This window comes from Pongo pygmaeus, chromosome 21 (assembly GCF_028885625.2).
Source record: "Pongo pygmaeus isolate AG05252 chromosome 21, NHGRI_mPonPyg2-v2.0_pri, whole genome shotgun sequence".
NCBI classification, from domain to species: domain Eukaryota; kingdom Metazoa; phylum Chordata; class Mammalia; order Primates; family Hominidae; genus Pongo; species Pongo pygmaeus.
Window position 1 is genome coordinate 44,614,747 of NC_072394.2, and position 21,537 is coordinate 44,636,283.

At 47.1% G+C, this 21,537-nt stretch overlaps 1 protein-coding gene across 12 annotated transcripts in view; it reads right to left on the reverse strand.

The window, feature by feature from the left end:
* PTPRT (protein tyrosine phosphatase receptor type T) overlaps positions 1-21,537 on the reverse strand; it is a 1,135,643-nt gene that overhangs the window by 17,913 nt on the left and 1,096,193 nt on the right. For 6 of the 12 annotated variants that reach the window (XM_054467368.1, XM_054467369.1, XM_054467367.1 and 3 more), the window contains 9 exons: positions 21,358-21,394; positions 19,836-19,933; positions 17,473-17,532; positions 16,639-16,755; positions 11,791-11,945; positions 8,360-8,495; positions 6,134-6,283; positions 3,700-3,873; positions 41-172 (listed from right to left, as the gene is read on the reverse strand). In XM_054467368.1, the coding sequence (XP_054323343.1) occupies positions 41-172; positions 3,700-3,873; positions 6,134-6,283; positions 8,360-8,495; positions 11,791-11,945; positions 16,639-16,755; positions 17,473-17,532; positions 19,836-19,933; positions 21,358-21,394 (1,059 nt within the window). The remainder of the gene's footprint in view (positions 1-40; positions 173-3,699; positions 3,874-6,133; positions 6,284-8,359; positions 8,496-11,790; positions 11,946-16,638; positions 16,756-17,472; positions 17,533-19,835; positions 19,934-21,357; positions 21,395-21,537) is intronic. The other 6 variants (XM_054467370.1, XM_063659593.1, XM_054467374.2 and 3 more) reach the window with 1 other exon arrangement.

A 21,537-nucleotide genomic window follows, 5' to 3' on the forward strand; every position in this document is an offset into this window, starting at 1 on the left:
CCCCCTGACCCACCTAGGGCTTGGCTCGGCCTCCTCCTACCTGGGCAGTGTCCATCTCATTCAGCATCACCACAGAGGAGCAGTTGTAATCGAACACCAGCCTCCAGAAGTCTGCCACGGTGTTGGGTAGAGGGTGCTGGGTGACCACGAAGGCAGCAGGCTGCTTGTGGCTCTGACAAAGGAATGACACAGGCTTCGTAAATTACACATCCATCAGTGATATTCTGATGATGATGAGGCCCGGACTGAGGCCAGAGGCTCCAGAGCCTGCCAAATAGATTATACAAAACACCTGCCTGTTCTTTTATCTCTCCATGCCCTGGTGGCAAAGGGGACCTTCTCATAATGAATACATTCTCCTCCAAACTAAGACATTTCATTAGGAAAGTGTCACTGGGATGGGATTATCCAGATAAATTATTTATGCCTTGGAGCTCAGCAAATAATCATAATTACAATATGAAATGAAAGATTTCAGATGCAGATTTGTTGCTCTGCTGGTCAAGACACCTCTTGGGATATAAGGGATTGGCTGTGTCCCTGTGCCCATAATGCTGGGCAAGGTTTTGGGTCGGCCTGAGGCTGAGATTCTCCCAAAGGGGCAGGTTCCCTTCTGCCTCCAGGCTGGAATGAGGGGCTGAGTTGGCCTGGCAAGGTGGGCACTGTGTTGTGTGAGTCAATGGGGCAGTGGAAAGGACACATGTATTATTAATAGTCAGGTAGACCTGGGGTTCAAGTACAGCTTTACCACAGGTAAGTTGTGAGTCATCCATCTGTCCATCCATTCGCCCATTTATTCATTCATCCATTCATTCAAACTTCATTTGTAGAGTGCTTTTTTTTTTTTTTGGCAGGGTGGGTGCTAAGTACTGTCAAGTTATTAGATGATTCCAAAGCTCATGTTCTTCACCTGGAAAACGGAAATCATAAATCCAAAGGAATGATGTCACACAGATTGAATGAGATTTGCACGTGAAAAGGCCAGCAAACAAGAGCCGGAATGTAAGCCTACTGGCAGGGCAGAAACACCCCTGACTTTGTTTTACGTCCTTGGCACTGGTATTGTCACTGGCACATGCTAGACAGTGCCACTCCAGTGAATAAGACAATAAATTCAGTCCCATGTTGCAGATAGGGAAACAGAGGCCCAGAGAAAATGGCCTGGGGAGGGGGGGGGTGCTCTGGCAGCTTCAACCAGGGCCCTGTTTTCCCCCCACCCTGAAGTCATGTGTTTGAAAAAATTGGAAAGATTCTCCACTTCATCAGTGGTTCATGTGCTTGATATGTTTTCTCAAGAGATGGTTTCTGGGGGAGTTACAGCTGTTTTCAGTGCAGTTACAAGCAAGAGGCAAGAGGGCAAAGACCCTGGAAAAAGCATGACAAAGCCTTGCAAACATGGATGTCACGTGTGCATTGGCTGGGGGGGCCCTTCTTCCGAGGGCCTTTGTCTGGCCAGTAGAATGTTCAGAAGAGGGGTCTGGGTGGGCAGAGGCAAATAATTTATTTTCCAAAAGCCAAACTCTCTAGCTGTAGACAGCATCATCTTTGAGCCATTTCCAGACATGGAAAAACATTGAGGCTCTCAGAGTTAACAGACTTGGGGCTTCAATCCTTGGCTCCCATTTCTGAGCTACTTGACCTTGATCAAGTGATGAAAATACTCTGACCCTGAAGACCTCATCAGAAAATGGGGATGAGAGTACCCACATGCAAAATGGGACAGTGCAAGTCCAGGGCCCGACATGGTGCCCAACACTCAGTGAATGTTAGTTTTCTTTTCTTTTTCCCTGTCTCTGTGATAAATGCTCTATTAGGCCAGCACGCCTGACAAAGCCTTATCTGAAAATATGTTCGAGATCCGTGCTCCTGCCGGGTTTCAGGGATCAGCCGGCAATCCATTTCATGGATAACATCATCCTTTACCAGGGGAAACATTAAAAATTAACCCAGAGGACTTCATATTTTTCTGCTAGGAGCAAAGCTGCTATGGTTACCAGATAATACACCGACTGGGCTGGAATACAGATAAGGACTTTTTTTTTTTTTTAATATCAGAAAGGCAAAGGCCTCAGTGATGGCTCACAGGAGAAATGCCCTGTGGACAAAGAGAATACAATCAGCATCACAGCCTGGCAGAAGGCATTTGACTCCAGGCAGTATCTAACCTATTAAGTAGAGGCCAGGAGCTTATTTGATCTTTGCCTGGATGAGGAAGGCAGGGAGGGGGTGTTGGGAGAAGTGGGAGACAAAGCTAGGAGGAAATTGGAAGTATGGGTGCACCCCTAGGCTCCATTTCTCACCACACTCACACACATAATGCACACCTACATGCACACATACACATACATGCACTCATTGACTTTAGAAGGCTCTAGGCTATAAGCTAATGCCAAAGGTCTTCTCTCCACCTCTAGCTACTTGCTATGACCAAGCCAAGACTCCCTGATTCTGAACCCGGAGCTAGGGTTTTTACAGAGGATATGGGCGCTCTGTGGACAGAGGCCAGGGCAGGCCCCTAGAGAGCTGGAGTAGGCATTGACCTTCCATCACCTTCCTGCCTCTAACACCCAGACCCTTGGGGAGAAACTTCAAGAGGATTAGAGGTCAGAGAAGTTGTTGGCCTTGACCCCAGGAGAGAGCATCCCATGTTTCTGTCTATTCTGAGTGAGATAGGAGGGCCACATGGGCTAGATGGATGTGAACTCAGATGGGCTGGGGAGGGGAAGCTGAAAGAGCCCATTATAATCAGGCAATGGTGTTCTTGGTTTTGAGCCTCAGGAGGTGAGATGTTTGCATCTTATTGGATCCAGCAAATTGCGGGGAGGCTCAAGAAATGAATTCCAGAGTGTGACCCAGGAGCTCTGTGTGTGGGCTGTGCCACTAGCTCCCTGGGTGACCTTGAGCAAGTCTCTTTCTCTCTCTGGCCTCTGTTTTCTCTGCTGAAAAGTACATGGCTGGGAGTAGATGGTCCATAGTTCCTTCCTGCTGCAGATAATCAGAAGTATCCGAACAACGCAGGGGAGAAGCCTAGGCTCACTGGACCAGGAACATGACCCTAATCCCAAACCAGGGCAGGGTGAAGCCCCTTCCTGGACCTGATGACAAGAAAGCAGGGGGCAGTGCCCCTCACAGGACAGCCAGGAACACGGCCTGCTTCCACCCCATGCTTTACTGCTTCCCACTACTTTCCCAATAACCATTTACTGAGCCCCTACTGTGTGCCATCCTCATTTTTTGTCTCCGCACAGGAGTTATCTGGAACCTTCATGGGAGCTACCAGAGGGCAGAACCTGTGTCTGCACCGTCTTGTGTTCCCACACTCAGGCCAAGGCCCAGCATAGAAAATACCTGCTTTACTAAACTTTAGGCTGAGAGTCGGCTCTGTGGGGAATGGAAGAGGTTGCTAGGCAGGCCTGTAGACTTGCCATGGTGTCATGGGAGCCACCTTACACTTCTGTCTATTCTTTCCAGGCTCTTTGTCTTTCCAGGCTCTTTGTATGAGAAAAGGAGCCAAGAGCCCAGCTTGTGTCTAGGTTTGGACCAGAGCCTTCAGGGGAACAAAGGTCCTTGGGACCAGTAGATCAGAAGCAGGGGGGCTGGCTGGTGGGGTCAGGGCCCTGAGGTCCAGCCACCTCCACCTCAGGAAGAATATTTGCCCTAGAATGCCAGCTAGGAGCTTTCTGCCCAGGCTTGGCTTACATCCATCAGTGCTGCGTTGATGTAATTGCTGGATTCTCCGTCCACTGAGATGAGGAAGGGCAGGCAGCGGTCCAGAGGCAGCACATCCATGCTTCGATTCTTATCATGGTTCCGGGGCAGGAGCCCAATGCTGCAGTCCTCGGGCCGCACACGCGGTGTCACAATGTTGAGGGTCTGTGGGGCACAAAGGTGAATAGATAGGCCCTGCTCATACGGCTGCCCCTGAGCAAAAGAGACAGTAATGTTCCAACTCAGCCTAACTCACCTATTTCCACCCTCTAAGCGCAGCCCCACTCTCCCTTTCCCAGGGCCCATTTCTCTTCCATGGTGATGTTCTGTCCTCTCCTGCTCCCTGCTACAGGGCGTGTGAGCTGTGTGACACCTTCAAAACGCCAAGGCTGCAGAAGCAGCGCACCCACACACAGGCTCAGACACAGTCTCATAGTAACTGCCAACCAGATGAACTAAGTGGTTCAGCTCAGCCAGTGCTGCATTAAAGGGTGGGCCAGCCAGGAGGGCATACAGAGGGGTGGGGGTGGGGAATTCCTACTGAGGGCTAAACATCACTTGCGTTGTCATGGAATGGGGGAAATGATTTACCAGCACTCTTCTCAGAGAGAAAGCTGTCTGAGCATGGAAGGATGCCTAGATGACCTGCTCAGGATAGATGAGAGACCTCCGAGGGGCAAACCCTAATAGGTCTGGGAAATTGCTGTGTTTGGACTCTGCAGAGTAAATCTTGCAAGTTTGAGGCCAGAGCTGAACTGTTCTATCCAATGGACTAGATGTTATGTGCAATGACCAGTGTTCTGTACCCTCCAACCTTCCCTCATTCAGCCCTCTGTCTCTACTTCAAATCAATAACGGCTACTTGTTTTAGGGATTGCTAAGGTATTGGCCTGCCTGGGATATCTGCCCCTGGCATTTGCCCACTGACTTGAAGCAAGACCTGGAGCTTCCTTGCTTTCTCATACCTGGTTCTCAGCTCCTGTTGCCCAGGTGTAATTCTGACACTGGTCTTGGGATAAAGGGCTGGACTCTGGATTTACCTTACTTAGTGATTCATGTCCAGGCTTCTTAGACCAATCAATGTGGCCACAGCTCTGACCATATGGGCTTCCAGGTGTGGATCTGGTATACCTGAGCTAAGTTCTAGGACAGTACTTCTCAAAGTTTAACATGCATACAAATCACTCAGAGATCTTGTTAAATTGCAGGCCCTCATTCACTACATCTGGGCCAGGTCCAAGATTCTGCATTTATAACAAGTTCCCAGGTGAAGCCAATGCTGCTGGTCTCCAGACCACAGGTTTTTAAATTTTATTGATTTTATTTTTTATTTTTTTGAGATGAAGTCTCACTCTGTTGCCCAGGCTGGAGTGCAGTGGCACAATCTCGGCTCACTGCAACCTCCGCCTCCCAGGTTCAAGCAAGTCTCCTGCTTCAGCCTCCTGAGTAGCTGGGATTACAGGTGCATGCCACCAGGCCTGGCTAACTTGTTTTGTATTTTTAGTAGAGACAGGGTTTCACCATGTTTGTCAGGCTGCAGACCACACTTTTAGCTGTAAGAGTCTACTGAAAAAATACTGAGAGGACCTGAGTCCCTCCAGGGATGAAGGAGCATGAAATTCACACCCGTTTGTATAAATTTGTCTCCATTCACAATTTGGACTAGAACTGAATAAGACCTCAGTTAAAAAACATATTCACAGTTAAAGACAAGCACCAGTAATCCCTGAGTGCGTAGTTGCTCATGGCTGTGCATTTTGTGTTCTGGAATAGATTCTGCAGCTTCCTAGAGAAGCAGACACTGAAAGTGCATAGACAGATCAGTATTCCCAAAGAAAACCCTGCAAATGTGCACAGAGCTACTGAAGTTGGTTGGGTTACTGTTACAGACTAAATGTTTTCATCCTTCCCAAAATCCCTGTCATAATCTTAGCCCCCAATGTGATGGTATTAGGAGGTTGGGACTTTGGAAGACGTTTAGATCATGAGCATAGAACCCTCATGAACGGGATTAGTGCTCTTATAAGAAGAAACATGTAGGGCCAGGTGTGGTGGCTCACACCTGTAATCCCAGCAATTTGGGAGACCAAGGTGGGAGGATTGCTTGAGCCCAGGAATTGAAGACCATCCTGGGCAACATAGTGAGACCCTATCTATCTCTATAAAAAATGAAAAAAGAAGAAACATGAGAGCTTGCGGCTTCTACTTTCCACCATGTGAATATGCAACGAGAAGACGGCTATCTGAAAGTTAGGAAGTGAGCGCTCCCCAGACACTGGATTTACTGGAAGCTTGATGTTGGACTTCTCAGCCTCCAGAAATGTAATGAATAAGTGTCTGTCATTTAAATCACCCAATCTATGGAAATTTGTTATAACAACCCAAACTGACTAAGATGGTCACCAAGTCTGGGATTTGCTCATACCTGAAATTCATCTTTGATTTGGCTGGAGTTCGTCTGGGGGTCCAGCCTGCTGATATTGTAGTAGAGAGAACGGAACTCACACACAGGGATGGCAGTGTTGCCACAGAGGCATGCTTCCAGGATGGCATCGTGCACAAACACATATTGCTCCTGCGAAGTCAGAAGAGAGGAAATGGGGTGCTAGGTAAGAACAGTGGCCTGGGAATTTGCTGTCCACATTTAGTGTTGTGGCTATGAAGAATAGACATGATTTATCAATATATTACAGAATTCTTTTTATACTGTAACCCAAAGGGCCAAATTTCCATGTTTCCTAATGATCACCTGAGCTATGGTGGGTCTTGTTTCTTATAGAAAATGTAATAGCATAGTCACTGATAAAATGAGAAACTTCTAGACATGCTGTAGCAGGCGCTCTTGGTGTCCAGCCCATGTCCCCTCAGCTTTCACCTTTACCTAAGGAAGGCTGCTTGCTGCAAACACCTGTGATTCTCTGCTGAAGGCAGAGATGATACTTGGGCTGTGTGGAAAGTAACCCTCAAGCAATGACAGATGGAGAGTTGAGGATAGAAATCTAAGAACTCTCTCCCTTTAGGTGGAATCACTTGGACACGCATGTATCTCAGAGTTCCCCAGCAGAATTGGGCTCCAGTTGTCTACAGTGCTTAACAGCTTGTTAAAGTAGCCTTTGTTTGTTTCCTTCCCTGCTCTGCCTCACTTTCCCATTCACCAGCCAGTGTGTCTTGCGATTATCTTCCAAGCAATATATTTGCCCGCAAATCTTTGTCTCATAATCTGCTCCTAAAATGTGTCATATCTTTTCCTATCTCAATTCTTTGTACCTGCTGTTCTCTCCTCCTGAAACTCCACTCCCTCTTTTCCATACCTTTAATGTTTGTTTCGTTCTTTCTGGAAAGCCATCTGTTAATCCACCAGGCAGAAGTTGGTGTTACTTCTAGGCCCTAGATAAATGTTTGTTGAGTGACCTTTTCTGCAGAACTTGGTCAGTTTCTCTATAAAGAGTGCTTTTCCAGATGCTACGTGATGCATCTGCATTTGAATATGTCTCCCCATATGTCTGACTGCAACCAGCAAGCCTGGCTTCTGCATGCATGAACCTGGAATAGATAAAGCAGCCCTCTTGGCTTTAGTGCTAGAAGCCTGAAGCCTGGCCTGTGTGAGTTAGCTCAGAGCCTATGTGTGTAAACCAATCAGTGGTGGTATTCACTGCAGAGTCAGAGAGGCTGGCTGTACCAAAGCCATGGGTCACTTCCCTTTGCAGGATTGATGATGTGCACAGTTCCTTATCTGTCTCAACTCTGATTGCCCAGGCACCCCGAGCCTTCACTAGAACAGAAGATGGGCTCATTACAGGAATGATAAGCCAAGGCACAGAGTGGGATAGGCAGAAAAGGCTGCTTAGTGCGATTGTGGTTCTGGTGAAAAAGCAGAGGCCTTTGGGGTCACATGGACCCAAGTTCTACCACAGTCTGGTATGTGAGGTCTTAGGGACACAATTTCTTAGTTTCTTCTTCATTGATAAATTGGAGATAATACTAGGAGCTACACCATAGCTGGTTTGGAGGAGTAGAAACAATACCATGACTAGAAAGAATGTATGCTGCCTGGTTCACAGTAGGTACACAACAATAAATATTAATTCTTTTCAGTACTCTTAGGCTTGGGCTCTCCAACTGCACAGAGAGGTGCCTAAAGGTCTGCTTCTCCCTTGAGGGCAGAGGCTGTGTGTTACATCTCTTGAAATCCCCAGCACCCAGCTTAAGTACTCAATTACTTTGTTGATTAAACCATTCACTGCAGTGACTGAACCATCGCTTGGCATGTAGTGGTCATTGAATAAATGCCAGTCCTTCTCTTTCCTTCTCTATCACTTCACCCAAGGCAAGAATACGATTCAAATAATCCCTGAAATTTGTCATTCTGTCCCTGCTTGGATGGCCTCAGAGATGGAGAACTCACCACCATTCTTCATTGGTGGAACTCCCTGCACTGTAGACCTCCAGGGTTGGCTGGGGCACCCTAGCTTCCACAGTATCCTCACCATAGTAAGCCACGTGTCTACTCCCTCCTGCTTCTCTCATACCCAGGTCCTTTCCATAGGATGCCCCTACCTATGGGTCTCTCAGTTCTATCATGTTTCTCCTTGGTCGTTTCTCCTTGGTCAGAGCTACAGGTGGCCAACTGTCTTGGTCCCCTAGGACTCACCTCTGTCTGTACCAGGTTGACCCTTTGGGCCCGGAGCTCACGCACGCAGTTGAAGATGTCCACCACCCCTTCATTCTCGGCCATGTCAAGCATGGTGTCAATGGCAATGAAGCAGCCAGTCCGCCCAGCCCCAGCACTGGAAGAGAGGTATGGTCTGTGTTAAGGATCTTCATGGGGGGAACCTGCCCTGGGGAGGCCCCTAGCATTCAGCCCTATCCCCAAGGGTCCTGCTGGGAGGATCTAGATTATGTGTTCCCACATTTCCTTTCTTAATATGTGTAGTTTGTAATGCATGTGCGAACCATACATATACATGCCATTGCCTTGTCTGATGGATAAAATAATACATCCATATAGCATAAAACACCTAGCATGGTTCCTGGCATGCTGGAGCTGCCTCACAGACATGTCTTTCCTATTTTCTACCCTTCTTTTCTCCTCTTTTTTCTTTTTCAGCAAATGGGTTGATGGATGGAAGCAAAGAAGGAGAGGAGAGAGAACAGAGGGGAGGTGAATGACAGGACAGAAACTAGAGTCCTCTGAGCTGTCCCCAAGACAGAGAGTGGTTGGTGGAGCACCATGTTCAAAGGCTGGCATCTGGCTCCACCTGCAGCTGTTTTCCCAGGATCATGAAGCAAGAGTGTCATGAAACTGGAGCAGCTGACCATCCGGAGACCCTTGTCAGGGATCAAGTTTCTTGATACATGCTTGATTTCTGGTCACTAGTGGCTTCTTTAGGAGAATCTCAGACCAAGTACAAAATAGTAGGGGAACTCAACGAGACTCTATGGGCCTTGGCCAGCCCTTTCTAGATCAGTGCTGGGCTCTGAAACATCAGTGCTGACCAAGAGGCACATAAGACATGTGCCTTACACATGTGCAGTTTTGGATGGGAAGGCCGGGCAGCCTGTCAAGGAGGCCCCCTTCCACTGTGTTTTCACATCTTGCATTTCTCATGGAAACAAGTGTCTTTGTCTAACAACGTAGATGTCAAAAGACACACAAAGAGGAAGACAGATGGAACAAGACAAAAAAGCAATATTGGCTGATGGTAAATCCAAGGGGCACAGGCCAGTGCGAACCACTACCTACAACAATTTGGAAAGTACACCCATTGGAAGCAGAGTCTTCATTCATGAGAAACTTTCATGGTTTGAATGAAGTCTGACTTAAGTTTGCTTCAGAACCTACTCCCCAAAATCCAGATGCGGGGACTCAAGAGACTTGGCCTCTGTGTCTGGGAGGGAGTATAGGGTGTCACTCATGTGTTTTTTTCTTCAGTGTTCATATTCACCATGCTTTAGTATAAAGAATCAGCCCAATTTGGTTCTGAATTTTGGAACTATCAGCGGTGACCAAGTTGCCTAGTGTCTGTTAGCTTCGGATTTCTGATGCATTTAAGATACCTACCTCCCTGCAGGGTCCTTGTGAGGACAAAGCTGTGTTTATTTCAGCATCACATAGTAGTTGAACACAGGATATTTGAAAGGACCCCTAGGATTAAATCCTGGCTCTATTACTTATCAGCTGCATGACCTCAGGCAAATGACTTAACCTCTCTGGGTTTCAATACTCATCTATAAAATGATGTTGATAATAATTAATAGATCTACCTCACAGCATTAATAGCACAATATGTATAAATTGCATGACATTACAATTAAAATGCATAATGCATACAAATTGCTTTGTGCCTGGATACATAGTAATTTCTCAATAAATAATGGCTATTATATTCAACAAATATTTATTGAAAATCTAAGATGCAGTAGATGCTGGCATTAGGAGTGGGAATACGAAAACAGTGTTCCTTTCCTGAAGGATTAATAATCTGGGGAGGGAGAGAAAACATTAAGAGGTAGAGAATAATGATATATTAGAGTGCTTACTATGTGTCAGGCATTCTCTCTTAGGCACTTAGCCAACCCATTTGTTAATAATTTTCAGAATGGCCCCAGGAGTGGGTACCACTCTGCTCAGATGCATTAAGATGACCTGCTAAGGAGACACATACCGGCATAGAGCCATCATGCACAGAGGGCCTGATGATAAACATTTGCCATTGTCTTTCTTTCTCCCTAACCCTTGATCTGGGTGCTGTTTGGGATATAGAGATGGGGGGCGTTAATGAACTATTGCCCTTCGACTGCTATGAGATATAAAGCAGAAAATACATGCAAAACACTTAGAGAGTCCAGGATTACCTCCTCATCCTCACTTGCCTTCTCTGTGAAATGGGGTTGTGTAGCTACTATTGCTGGGAAGATAAATGGATGCTGAATGAGGACGGGGCTGGCTCTGAGACAGACATCCACAGCTTATGGAGTCTTCCATGGTCTCTTGACTGACACAAACTGCCAGGGCGGGATGTGATAACTCAAGCATCCAGGGTCTGAAAGGATGGGCTGCCCCAAGGTCATATTGGAAGAGAGAGGTGTTGGGAAGGAGGGGGATGCCAGCTGGCCAGCCTTCAGGTCAGGAAGGCCATCCTCCTCCAATTCTGGACACCCTTGACAAGATACTTCATCTCCATTTGGGAGGATTCAAAGACATGCCACTCATTCTCAATGTGACTTTCTAGGTCAGAGCTGAAAGTATCTCTTCTCCATAATAAGGTAAAACCTGGTCCTGTCCATTTCTCTCTATGAGGGACCCTGCAGGCTGGCAAGTGATTTTGAAAATAATAGAAATGAAAAGAAGCATGCTTCCACCAAGGCGCCCTGCTGCCATGTCAAGGAGCTGAGGGCAAGTGTCTGGAGAAAAGCAGATGAAATATCCCCACTCTGTGTTTACCTTCTCAGCACTTGAGTTTTTGTATCTGTAAAATGGGAATGTTAATAATGCCCATCTCTCAAGACTGGATGAGAAGTAAATAATGTGGGTAAAGTGCACATGACAGACCCAGCAGATGCTGCCGGTGTTCAGCCTGCCTCCCTGGTGATTTCACTGTTTTCAGGCAACAACAGTAACAATGGCCACTACTGCTATTCCTCTTGTTAGTTGACCTGGTGACCAAGTCTCATCGGAAAGCACTGGGCATGGGGGGACACAGGAAGAGGAGTCTCTAAGAGTAAAGCCACTAGAAAAGATAACATGTCCCTCCCAAGAAAGCCGAGCTGCAGAGGCACACTAGGGTAGGTGGAGGACTTTTTTTTTTTTTTTTTTTTTGAGACAGAGTCTCGCTCTGTCACCCAGGTTGGAGTGCAGTGGCGCGATCTTGGCTCCTGGGTTCAATCGCTCCTGGGTTCAAGCGATTCCTCTGCCTCAGCCTCCCAAGTAGCTGGGATTGCAGATGTATGCCACCACGCCTAGCTAAGTTTTTGTATCTTTAGTAGAGAAGAGGTTTCACCATGTTGGTCAGGCTGATCTCGAACTCCTGACCTCGTGATCCACCCGCCTCAGCCTCCCAAGGTGAAGGACCTTTGACTTACCTGCAGTGGACCACTATGGGCCCGGCTTCTGGGGGGTTGAGGAACTTGACCTGGCGGACGAAGCCCAGAAGGCCAGTGGCGTAGCAGGGAACGCCGTGGTCAGGCCAGCTGGTGAAGTGGAAGAGGCGGAGCTCCCGGATCTCATGGTAGCCTTTCTGAGGAAAGAACGGGCCTCTGTTCTTCCAGCTGCTGCCCTCACATACCCAGCCCAGCAACACGTGGAGCCATAGCTGCTGCACCGAGGAACCTCCAGCAGGGACAGGGCCCTCACGGTGTTAATAGGTGTTACTGGATAGAGCGATTCTATAATCAGTTACATTTGGGAAATGTGGGATTGTTAAAATGAAACCGATGGCTTTATTGCAGGATTTCTCAGAGTCTTGAGTGGGCTCATACACACTCTGAATGCCCAAGAGGACCACAGAGCACCCTCGGAGACCTTCTTTTGTTTGCCTAGGTGATCGTCTTTGACAAGTGTTTCATAGGAGGTGTATTGAGTAGAACGGATTTAAAGAAATGTTGGCCTTAAGGACCAAGTCCAAATTGTTTCCAGTGGAATCTGAGGCTTTCAGGGATTGAGGTCTGATATTCTGTAGTGTTCCAGCCTTGACTGTGATAGTCTGTGTGGCTTTCAAAGTTTATATAACTTAGTAGACTTCTTTATTAATTAGATTCTTACTTACAATGATTAGATAAGATGCGAAACAAACAAAGACAGAGCTTCTCTGATTGATGGAGACAGAGTGGGGCCTAGAGCTCTGAGCGGTTCCCCTCCCCTTTCACACCCCTCCACCCCTCACAGAGACACACTCTGGGCCCAATAGTGGTTTTCTGACCATTCCATGGCCAGGTCACACTTCTAAGCCTTTGCTTAGACAGTTCCTGCTACCTACTATTTTTCTACTTAGCAATCTCCTGCAGATACCCAGAGAACACTGAATAGGAAGAGTCTGTTTGATTATTCATTCCTTCAGTGAAAAATCATTTACCAAGTATGACCTGTGCCCAGCCTTCCCAGCCTTGTGCTAGGTACTAGGAAGGTGAGAATAAAAGCCATAGCTCCTATCCCTGGAACAGCTCATGGCCTTGTCGGGCAGGCAGATGCCCAAGTGGGTAATTCCATTGAAGTGGATAAAGGAGTGCCTGCTAAACTGATCTGAGGGAAGAGAAATCCCAGAAGGCTTTCTGGAGGAGGTGATGCTTGTCCTGAATCTTGAAACAAACTAATAGTGAAAATAATAGCTAACATTAACTAAGCATTTACTGTGTGCCAGTCACTCTTCTGAACACTTCAACATGCTAACTTATTTAATCCTGATATAAATCCCTATATTTTTATCTCCATTTGATGGATCAGGAAACTGAGGCTAAGCAAGGTTAAGTGACACACCCAAGGTCACAGTACAACTCGTAAGTTGTAAAGGGACCCTGTGAACCCTGGCTGGCTGTCTCCACATTCTGCACTCTTAATCATTCTAATATAGTGACATGTGAGTATTACCCAGTTGACGGGAGAAGAGGAAGGGAATCCAAGGCAGGGGGACAGCATGGGCACAGGCCTGGGGACGGGGCTTAGCATGGTGTGTGCAGAGAATCACTAGCAACCCAGGGCAATGCTAGAGGCACGTGGAAGGCAGGCCATGGGAGACCGCAGGCCCGGCGGTGCCGGAGAATAGATGAGAGCTGGATCCCAGAAGGCCTTGAATCTACATTAAGGCCTTTGGACTTTATCTCAAAGGCATTGGGAAGCTACAGGGAGATTACACAGACAGTTCCACACAAGAGGAAGTGCATCATTAGACTTGCATTTTAGGAGGCTGCATCCTGCTACATGAAGGATGGATTCAGGTGGGTGGATCGGGGGTTGCAGAGAGGGCACTATTGGTGCCCACTCAGATCCCCATCACTGGGCCAGTGGACTCATTGCCACCTGCTCTGAGTCGTGGCTGCACACAGCTCACAGTTACCCTCTTCTGAAGAGAACTGTCCTCAGCTGAACAGGAACCCCTCCTCTGGGGTGTGGCTGGGTGGGGCAGCATCCTTCAGTGACTGATAGTAGAGGGAGAGTGACCAACTTGCTTGCCACTTGCTCAGTCTGCCCAGGACTGAAGGGTTGTCCGGTACATGGGACTTTCAGTGCTAAAACCAGTAATGTTCTGGGAAAAACAATTTTTTTTTACCCTTATGGGGGCACCCGAGGCCCCTTTGCCTCAAGGTTGGACCAAGTGTGCAGTACCATTCGTGTTCCAGGGTTCCCATGGGGTTAGGTGGAAGCAAGTCTCTGCTGAGACCACTTCCTCACTCAGCTCCTTTCCCCACCCCATCCTGGCTCTCTCACCGCCTTCCCTCTGCAAACTCTCCCTCAACATGCGAGCCAGGGCACCCAAACGCCTGCTGCTTCTAGCTCTGCTTCTGGGAAACCCAAACTAACATAGGGGCAGGACTAGAGGCAGACAGTCCTGTTAGGAGGGAGAAATCAGACGCCCAGAGTAAGGCAGTGATGGATGAGCTGAAGGGAGAGAGGAGAAAGCTTCAAGAATACTTGGACTTTTTTCATGCCATCCTCCAAATCAATTCAGTCCCAAGAAGCCTGCCTTCGAGCTCTTCCCACCTGTGCTATGATGATTTATCAAGGATCCTCTCTCCCTGATGCGACTGTGCTGTCTTCAAGGGCAGACAGCACTCCGTGTTTATTATTTCCAGGTTCCCAGCTCAGGAACCGATTTTGAGCTAAAATCGCAGGTGATGTTTGCTGAGTGCCTGCCTGCGTGCTGTGGAGAGGCTGGCTCAGCCCAGTTAATCCTCAGAGGCCCTTGGGGTCTTTTAAGGGCATCTCCCTATGAGTAATATCTTCCCTCGTGGTTGTTTAAAAGACAAAGAAAATGTAACACGAGAAAAGACCTTAATGCCTCAACATGGTTTGCTAGCTGCAATTCCTCAAGGCCTCCCTGCCCATGTGCCCAGTCACTCATCTCATCCTCGGGCATTCAACACAGATGTGGCAGATGACACCGGTACCCCACCTGGGTCCTCTTCCTTGGGCCTGTGCTTCAAGGCCTCAGCTGCAGGGACTGTTGGTTGCTACTGCCTTTCAGTTGTCCCCTTCTCTGGAGACATGCCCTCAGCTGACAGGGGCTGGCCCACCCTGGAGGTTACCCCTCAGTGGATGGTCCACGGTCAGCAGACTGACTGACGGGGGAGCACAGAAGTCTGGCTTCCACGCCTTAAGGGGGACAACTCTGTGGCATAGTTTATCCTTGGAGGTTCCCTGTGGATCAGCTCTAGGCTAGACTTCACTGGAGCCTCTGTCCTTGGTTGGTGTCTTTCCTTCCCTCTCCTGCTTCTCACTCTCTCTTAGGAATTTCTCCTGGGAGAGCTCCCTTGATATACCTCATGTTTCTGAATCCTTGCCTCAGGCTCTGCTTCTAAAAAACCTGACCTAAGGCAACATTGAAGTACCGATGGTTTCCTTCCTCTTAGTGGAGGGAGTTCACAGGCTTCGTGACTTTTTCACCCAAGACTGCAGATTCAGATGAAAAGGACCCTGAGACTTTAGGAGCCTGGGGGTTGGAGGGGGAGCTGCCAGAGGCAAACAGTATGTCCTAGGCCACTCTGTATGCTGGAACAGTACTGTGTGCATGCCGGGCTCTAGTCTGCAGAGCAGCCTGCTTTGGCCCTTGCAAGGACTTGTCAAAGCCTCAAGGGCACAGCTCTCAAAGCATGTAAGTCCCCAGTGCTTTTGCATCCTCAGGCCTGTGGCCACATTGTCTATTAAAGTGATTGGTTTTAGAGAAATGGAACCTATGGTGTAATGGAAAGAGAACTGTGTTACAGGAGCCAAGGTGTGAATCCTGATTGTACCAACCTTGCAGCTGGGCAACTTTGGACAACTGATTTAAACTCTCTGTGTCTCAGTTTCTTCATATGTAAAATGGGGATAATAATAGCACTTACCTTATAGGGTTATTGGGAGGATTAACTGAGTTACTCTATGCAAAGCATTTAGAAAAGTACCTGGTTCAGTAAGTGCTCAGTAAGTGTTAGCTATCGTTATGATATAATAGTAACGATAGAATAGCAATTATTATATAATATGTTATAAATAAATATAACATATTATATTGCAATCACATTCTTGCTCACCAAGCTTGTGCAGCCCTGCCCTCCTTTTAATGTCTAGACCAGCATTTCTCAACCTTGACACTACTGATGCCTTGGGCTGGATAATCCTTTGTTGTCGGGGGTTGTCCTGTGCATTGTGGAATATTTATAAGCATCTCTGGCCTCTACCCACTAGGTGCCAGTACCATCCTAACCCTTCTCCCCCAAGTTGTGTCAACCAAAAATGTTGCCAGACATTTACAAATATTCCTTGGGGGATCAAAATGCCCCCGGTTGAGACCACATGCCTTGAACAGGTTGAGATCATTTTTTCCCCTCCAGACTGCATGTTTTTTCCTTCTGCCTGGGATAGCTCTTCTTTCCTTTCTACCCTTCACTGGTTCCTCCTCCTTCATTCTCTGCCCAAATGCCTCCTCCGCTAAGAGGCCCTCTCCTACCATCCCATTCTACTGTGGATTTCTATCTCCATCCTTTGCATATTCCTGTGTGGCTTTTATCACAATGTGTTGTTATTTCATTGATTTGCTTACTGAATTCAGTTTGCCCCACCTACTAGATGTGGGATCCCTGGTAGCAGGACCCATGTCTGCCCTGATTGCTGATCTGTTGCTGGTGCCCAGTATGGGGCTGGACGTAGAGCAGACCCTCAGTTACCACATGCTCTGGATGAACAAACAAGCTGGCTCTCATGGTGGACCGGCTGCCCACAGCCTCTGGGAAGCTTACCTTCTGGACTGTGAAGGTGCGTATGACGTATTCTGCCAGGGGCTCTGTTTCAATCAGGGTGACTTTAATGTCTCCATAGACCTCCGTGTCATCTGGCCAGTATCGCACACATTTCACCTGTGGCCAAGTGAGAGACAGAGACAGAACAGAGACAAGGATGCATAAGCACATGGCTGAGTGTGAGCAGCTGTCTCATCTGGTCGTCCCATCCAAATAAACCCAAGGGTGACTTTGGTGGCATTTCAGTCCACAGCGTTCACAGCTGGCCAGGGATCAGCAAGCCGCACAGGGCCAAGCTCACTCCCAGAGGCACTGGAGCCATTAGAAATAATTGTAGTACCTTCTTTTGCAAAGCTCCTTGTAATTTTCCAATGCATTATCACACTATGTCATCAAATAGAACAAGGTGAGATAGGTGGGTGTTATTGTCCCCACTTTACAGATGAAAATAATACTGAAGTTCAGAGGTTTGGTGACTTGTCCAAGGCCATGTGGCCAGTTTGGGGACTGACTGAGTCCCCTTTCTGCTCTGTCAGGGTGGAGCAGCTGAGTATTATCAGCTGAGCAAAGATGAGAATAAAAGGTGGGAAATAGGAGGTGGAAGCAGAAGTGGTTGGGAGGGGGACATCATTAAGAGGTGGCAGTCCGGGGTCTGGAAGGAGAAAGGCTCTTGGTTGGGAAAAGGATGGTAGCTGCTGGACTCCAAGGGAAGATGCGCAGTTCCTCTCTGACCCTGGATGCGAGCAAGCCATTCCCCAGTCGACTATTTAAGTCGCACTCATGGATGAAAAAGAGATCATGGTTTTCCCCTTAAAAGAACAAAAGCATGATTACCATTCCGGGGGACGCTGCACGGCCTAGAGTGGCATTTCCCACAGTGTGTTCCGCTGGGTGCTAATAGGTGTTAGGTAAAAAACAAGAAACAAAAAACAAACAAAAAAAGGTTTTGTGGTCAAATGAGTTTGGGAAATGCTGTATTACACAGTTAAATAGGCAGCTTTGCTACAGGACTACTCAGCTTCTTTCTCATGCTAGCGCTAATGTGTTTTGTGTTTTGCGACTCTCCAAAAGGGGCACAGAGGATGCAGCATTTCCCAAACGTATTTAACCATGGAACCCTCTTCTCACTAAGCATCCTGCAGACTAGCATCCCATGGAACCCACTTAGGGAAACACTGGTATAGTGCAACAGGGCATGGGGGCAAATGGATTCATTGCTTGGTCCTAACACTCAGTATCTGGGTGGCCCGAGAAAGTGCTGAAACCTCTCTGAGCCTCAGCTTCCTATCAATAATGATAGCTAACATTTACTGACTGTGTACTCTGTCTACCATGGCTCACAAAGTGTTCTGCGAATACTTTACATGTATTATTCTAATGACTTATCAACACAACTTTATGAAGTAGATATTATCATCCCCATTTTGCAGACGAGGAAGCATAGGAAAGCTAAGAAAATTGCCCAAGGTCAACCGTTGGTAAGGGACGGGGCCAGGATGCAAACCCAGGGCACTTGAATAATAACTAGGAACATGGGCTCCTATGATTGTTGTAAGTTTCGGTAATGCACAATATGTGCCTGGCACAGTGTTTGGCACTAGCAGGAGTTTATCTAAGAGATTGCTTTCCTCCCCAAATCCAATTTAGATTTACGGTCTATCCATCAAGGGAATCTGTTTCCAATGTGGGATATATTGTAGAACAGGCTGGAATTTGCCTCTGAATCCCTGAATCCTGGGCTGGCCTTTATGTCCACAGTAGCTGCACCCTGGGCCTGGGTCCCTGGGGAACAGTCTGAGTGGAGTGACCACAAGCACTGGAATGAGAGTCCAGTGTCAGATTTTGTGCCTAGGTTTTGGCTGAGTGACATCAGGGTAGGTACTCTACCCCTTTAGGTCTGTTTCCTCATCGGTAAAATTGAGTGATGGACTAGATAAGGGTGGACTCATGGATAAAGTCTCACCTGGTCCTAAATTCCCATTAGGCCCTGAGATGTCCATACCCCTTTACTGGATTACGAAAGCCCAGATTTTCTCCTTCCCATCATCGCAGAGGCCAGAATTCATCTTTATGAATTATCTGTTTCTTACCCAAACAAAAACTTACCTGCCCACATTTTAGTTAGTTCATATGATGTGTAGAGAGCCCTTTTAATTCTAGTGTTTGTACACCTTGCCTTTAAACTCAGCAGCCCACCCACATGCCAGAGTTAACTAAGTAGGCAAAAGCAAGCTGGGAATAGCAGTCCCATTTCTAAGCCCCAGGAGTAGTTGAGGACCACCTCAGAGACAGTTGAGATGGAGCAGAGCAGGAGACCAAGACCTGAGCCCTGAAGAACATCAAGATTTAGAGGTCAGGGGAAGAAGAGCGGGTAGCAAAGGGTTGGATGCTGCTGAGATTGAGTAAGATGAGAAGAGAGAAGTGGAGATTGGATTTGTCGACATGAAGGATGCGAGTGATATTGACAATATCACTATTGATGGGATGGAGGGAGGAGCTACGCTGGGGTGGGTAGAAGAGAACATGAGTGAAGAAACAGAGCCACTCTGTGAGTCTTTAAAGTTTGGCAGAAAAGAGGGAACAAGAAAATACTTTTTATTTACCTTTTCCTTTCTTTTTAAGATGGAAGGTACTGGGCATGTTTGTATGCTAAGGGGAACAATCTGGCAATGAGAAAGAGACTTATTTTGCAAGTGAAAAAGGGAAAAATGAAAAAAATTATTGAGTAGAATCTGTGATCCAGGCACTAGGCTTGCCTTTGGAAGGGCAGAGACATGGCTTCTGTTGTGTTAGGCTGAGCCATAAGAAACAGTTGACATTCGGCCATTTGGGTCAACAAAAACAGCCATTTCTTATAGTCAAATCTGACAGCAGAGGAGAAGAACAAGAGGACGGTTGTAGATACAAGTAGGATTGTGGTGTGACGATGAGGGAGTGAACGACTGATGGTTTTAATTTCCTCAAAATATATGAGATGACATCATCAACAGAGAGTGAGGGTGGAAAAAGGGATGAAGGGGATTTAAAGGGAAAGGACATTGCTTGAATGTGGAATAGGAGTGATGACATCTCCCTTGTAGGTTGCTGTGAGGGTGAAATATTGACTAGGAGGCACTTAGCACAATGCATGGAACAAACAGATGTTCGAGAGTGTATCTCCAGCATCCTCTGCCCAGGCGAGTGCAGGAGAGGCTTACCCTGCCCACTTCCACCAGGTTTGTGACCATGACGATGCTGGCGGAGTTCTCCTGCCAGATCATTCTCCAAAAGTCCTTTACAGTCTCCTGCATCGGACCTGCCAACAGAGAAGAAGACAGTGAGGTTAGAGAATGCAAGTGCAAAGCAGCAGCTGAGAAGGTTTGTCCCTCCGGTTGGTCAAGTCTCCACACTGATGAGCAGGAGTGAGGCCAGGTGATCCTTGTTAAGACACCAAGTATCTGAGACACAGGCCTGAGACATGCGAGCCTGATGGGGACAGATTAGGGTATGGATGAGGAAAGCCTCATTCCAAGCTCTCACAATCTGCAGCATCTACCGGAAATGTTGGCAGCCTCTCCTCTCCCTTCTGTCCTCCTCCTGCTCAGACCCTTTCTACCAACTCCACCTATCACCTTATCTGGACTGTATTATGGCTTAAGGGAGTTTTCAAAAATTGGTCTCCAGAACCTCCATGAGAGACAGGAAGGCAATTGGGGTGGGGGGTGGAGAGAGCTGCTGGGTGCCAGATGCTGAGAACAAAAACAGGAGATGCCTGATTTTGAGCTTGACAAATGCTGGAGGCATTCCTCTAGGGCCTCAACAGAAAGGAAGAAAAAAAAAAAAAAAAAGACAAGGAGCAGAAAATAGGCTCTGACAGTCCAAAGCAATTTCCTTGGAAATTACTCTTTCAATGTCCCGGGCCTTCATCATTTTTAAAATTACAAAAGTAATACATGTGTTTGATATAAAAGTTTGAATACCATTTTTCTGTATTTATATGTATAGGTGTGTATTTACTGTAATAAGCATCAGGCCTATTATATGCATTTTCTGATGCCCTTAAAAATTCTTACCAAGCGTAATAGTTTTAATAGCTGCAAGGTTTTCTATAATATGGCGGTAATACACTTTATGTAACCAATGTACCAATTGTTGGGCATTTAAGATTTTTCGCTTTTTTATTCCTATTATAGATAACACCGTGAATAATGTTCTCATATGCGTCATTGTCTATATATATAATTATCTGCAGGATTTTTTTCCAGAAGGGTTTGAAAGGTATGATCATTTTTAAGACTTCTGAAAACGCACTGCCAAGTTACTTTCTAGGGCAGCCAGCTGCATATCTGTTATGGGCATGCACCTACTGTGGAGATAAGGCACCATCAGCTCCGGCCCTGGCAGGTGTTGATGGCACCTGCTTGGGCCTCTCCCTCTTGACCAAGTGAAGCTCCTTCCTCTGTCACTCATGGGCCTTTCTCCTACAGTGAAACTTGCCACCATTTTCCTTCCCAAATAAACAAATGAACAATCTCAAGGACCTCTGGAGATTCTTCAGCCTACCCCTCCGTGGCTTCTTTGCTGGTGGAAACTCATTCCTCTCCTCCAGGGCTGTTTAGTGAAAAAGGAGGGTTGGAGTAACAGATACAGGAGGAGAGGATAAGCCTTGCAGTTGAGAGAGCCCTTTCCCTGGGACCCCTGAAGCCTCTCTGAGGCACTAGGTGGAGAGAGGGCACTTACCTTGAGTCGCGATGTAGTGCCGAGGTCGATGGTATCCCTGGATAACAGGAGAAAAGCACTGTGAAGAGTCTGTTGTCAAAGCTTGCAAACAGCACAATATTAATAAACATCCTCTCCAAGGATTTGATTTTCTCATGGGCAAAATGAGAACAGCATCACTTATTCCCAGAGAAGTGGCAA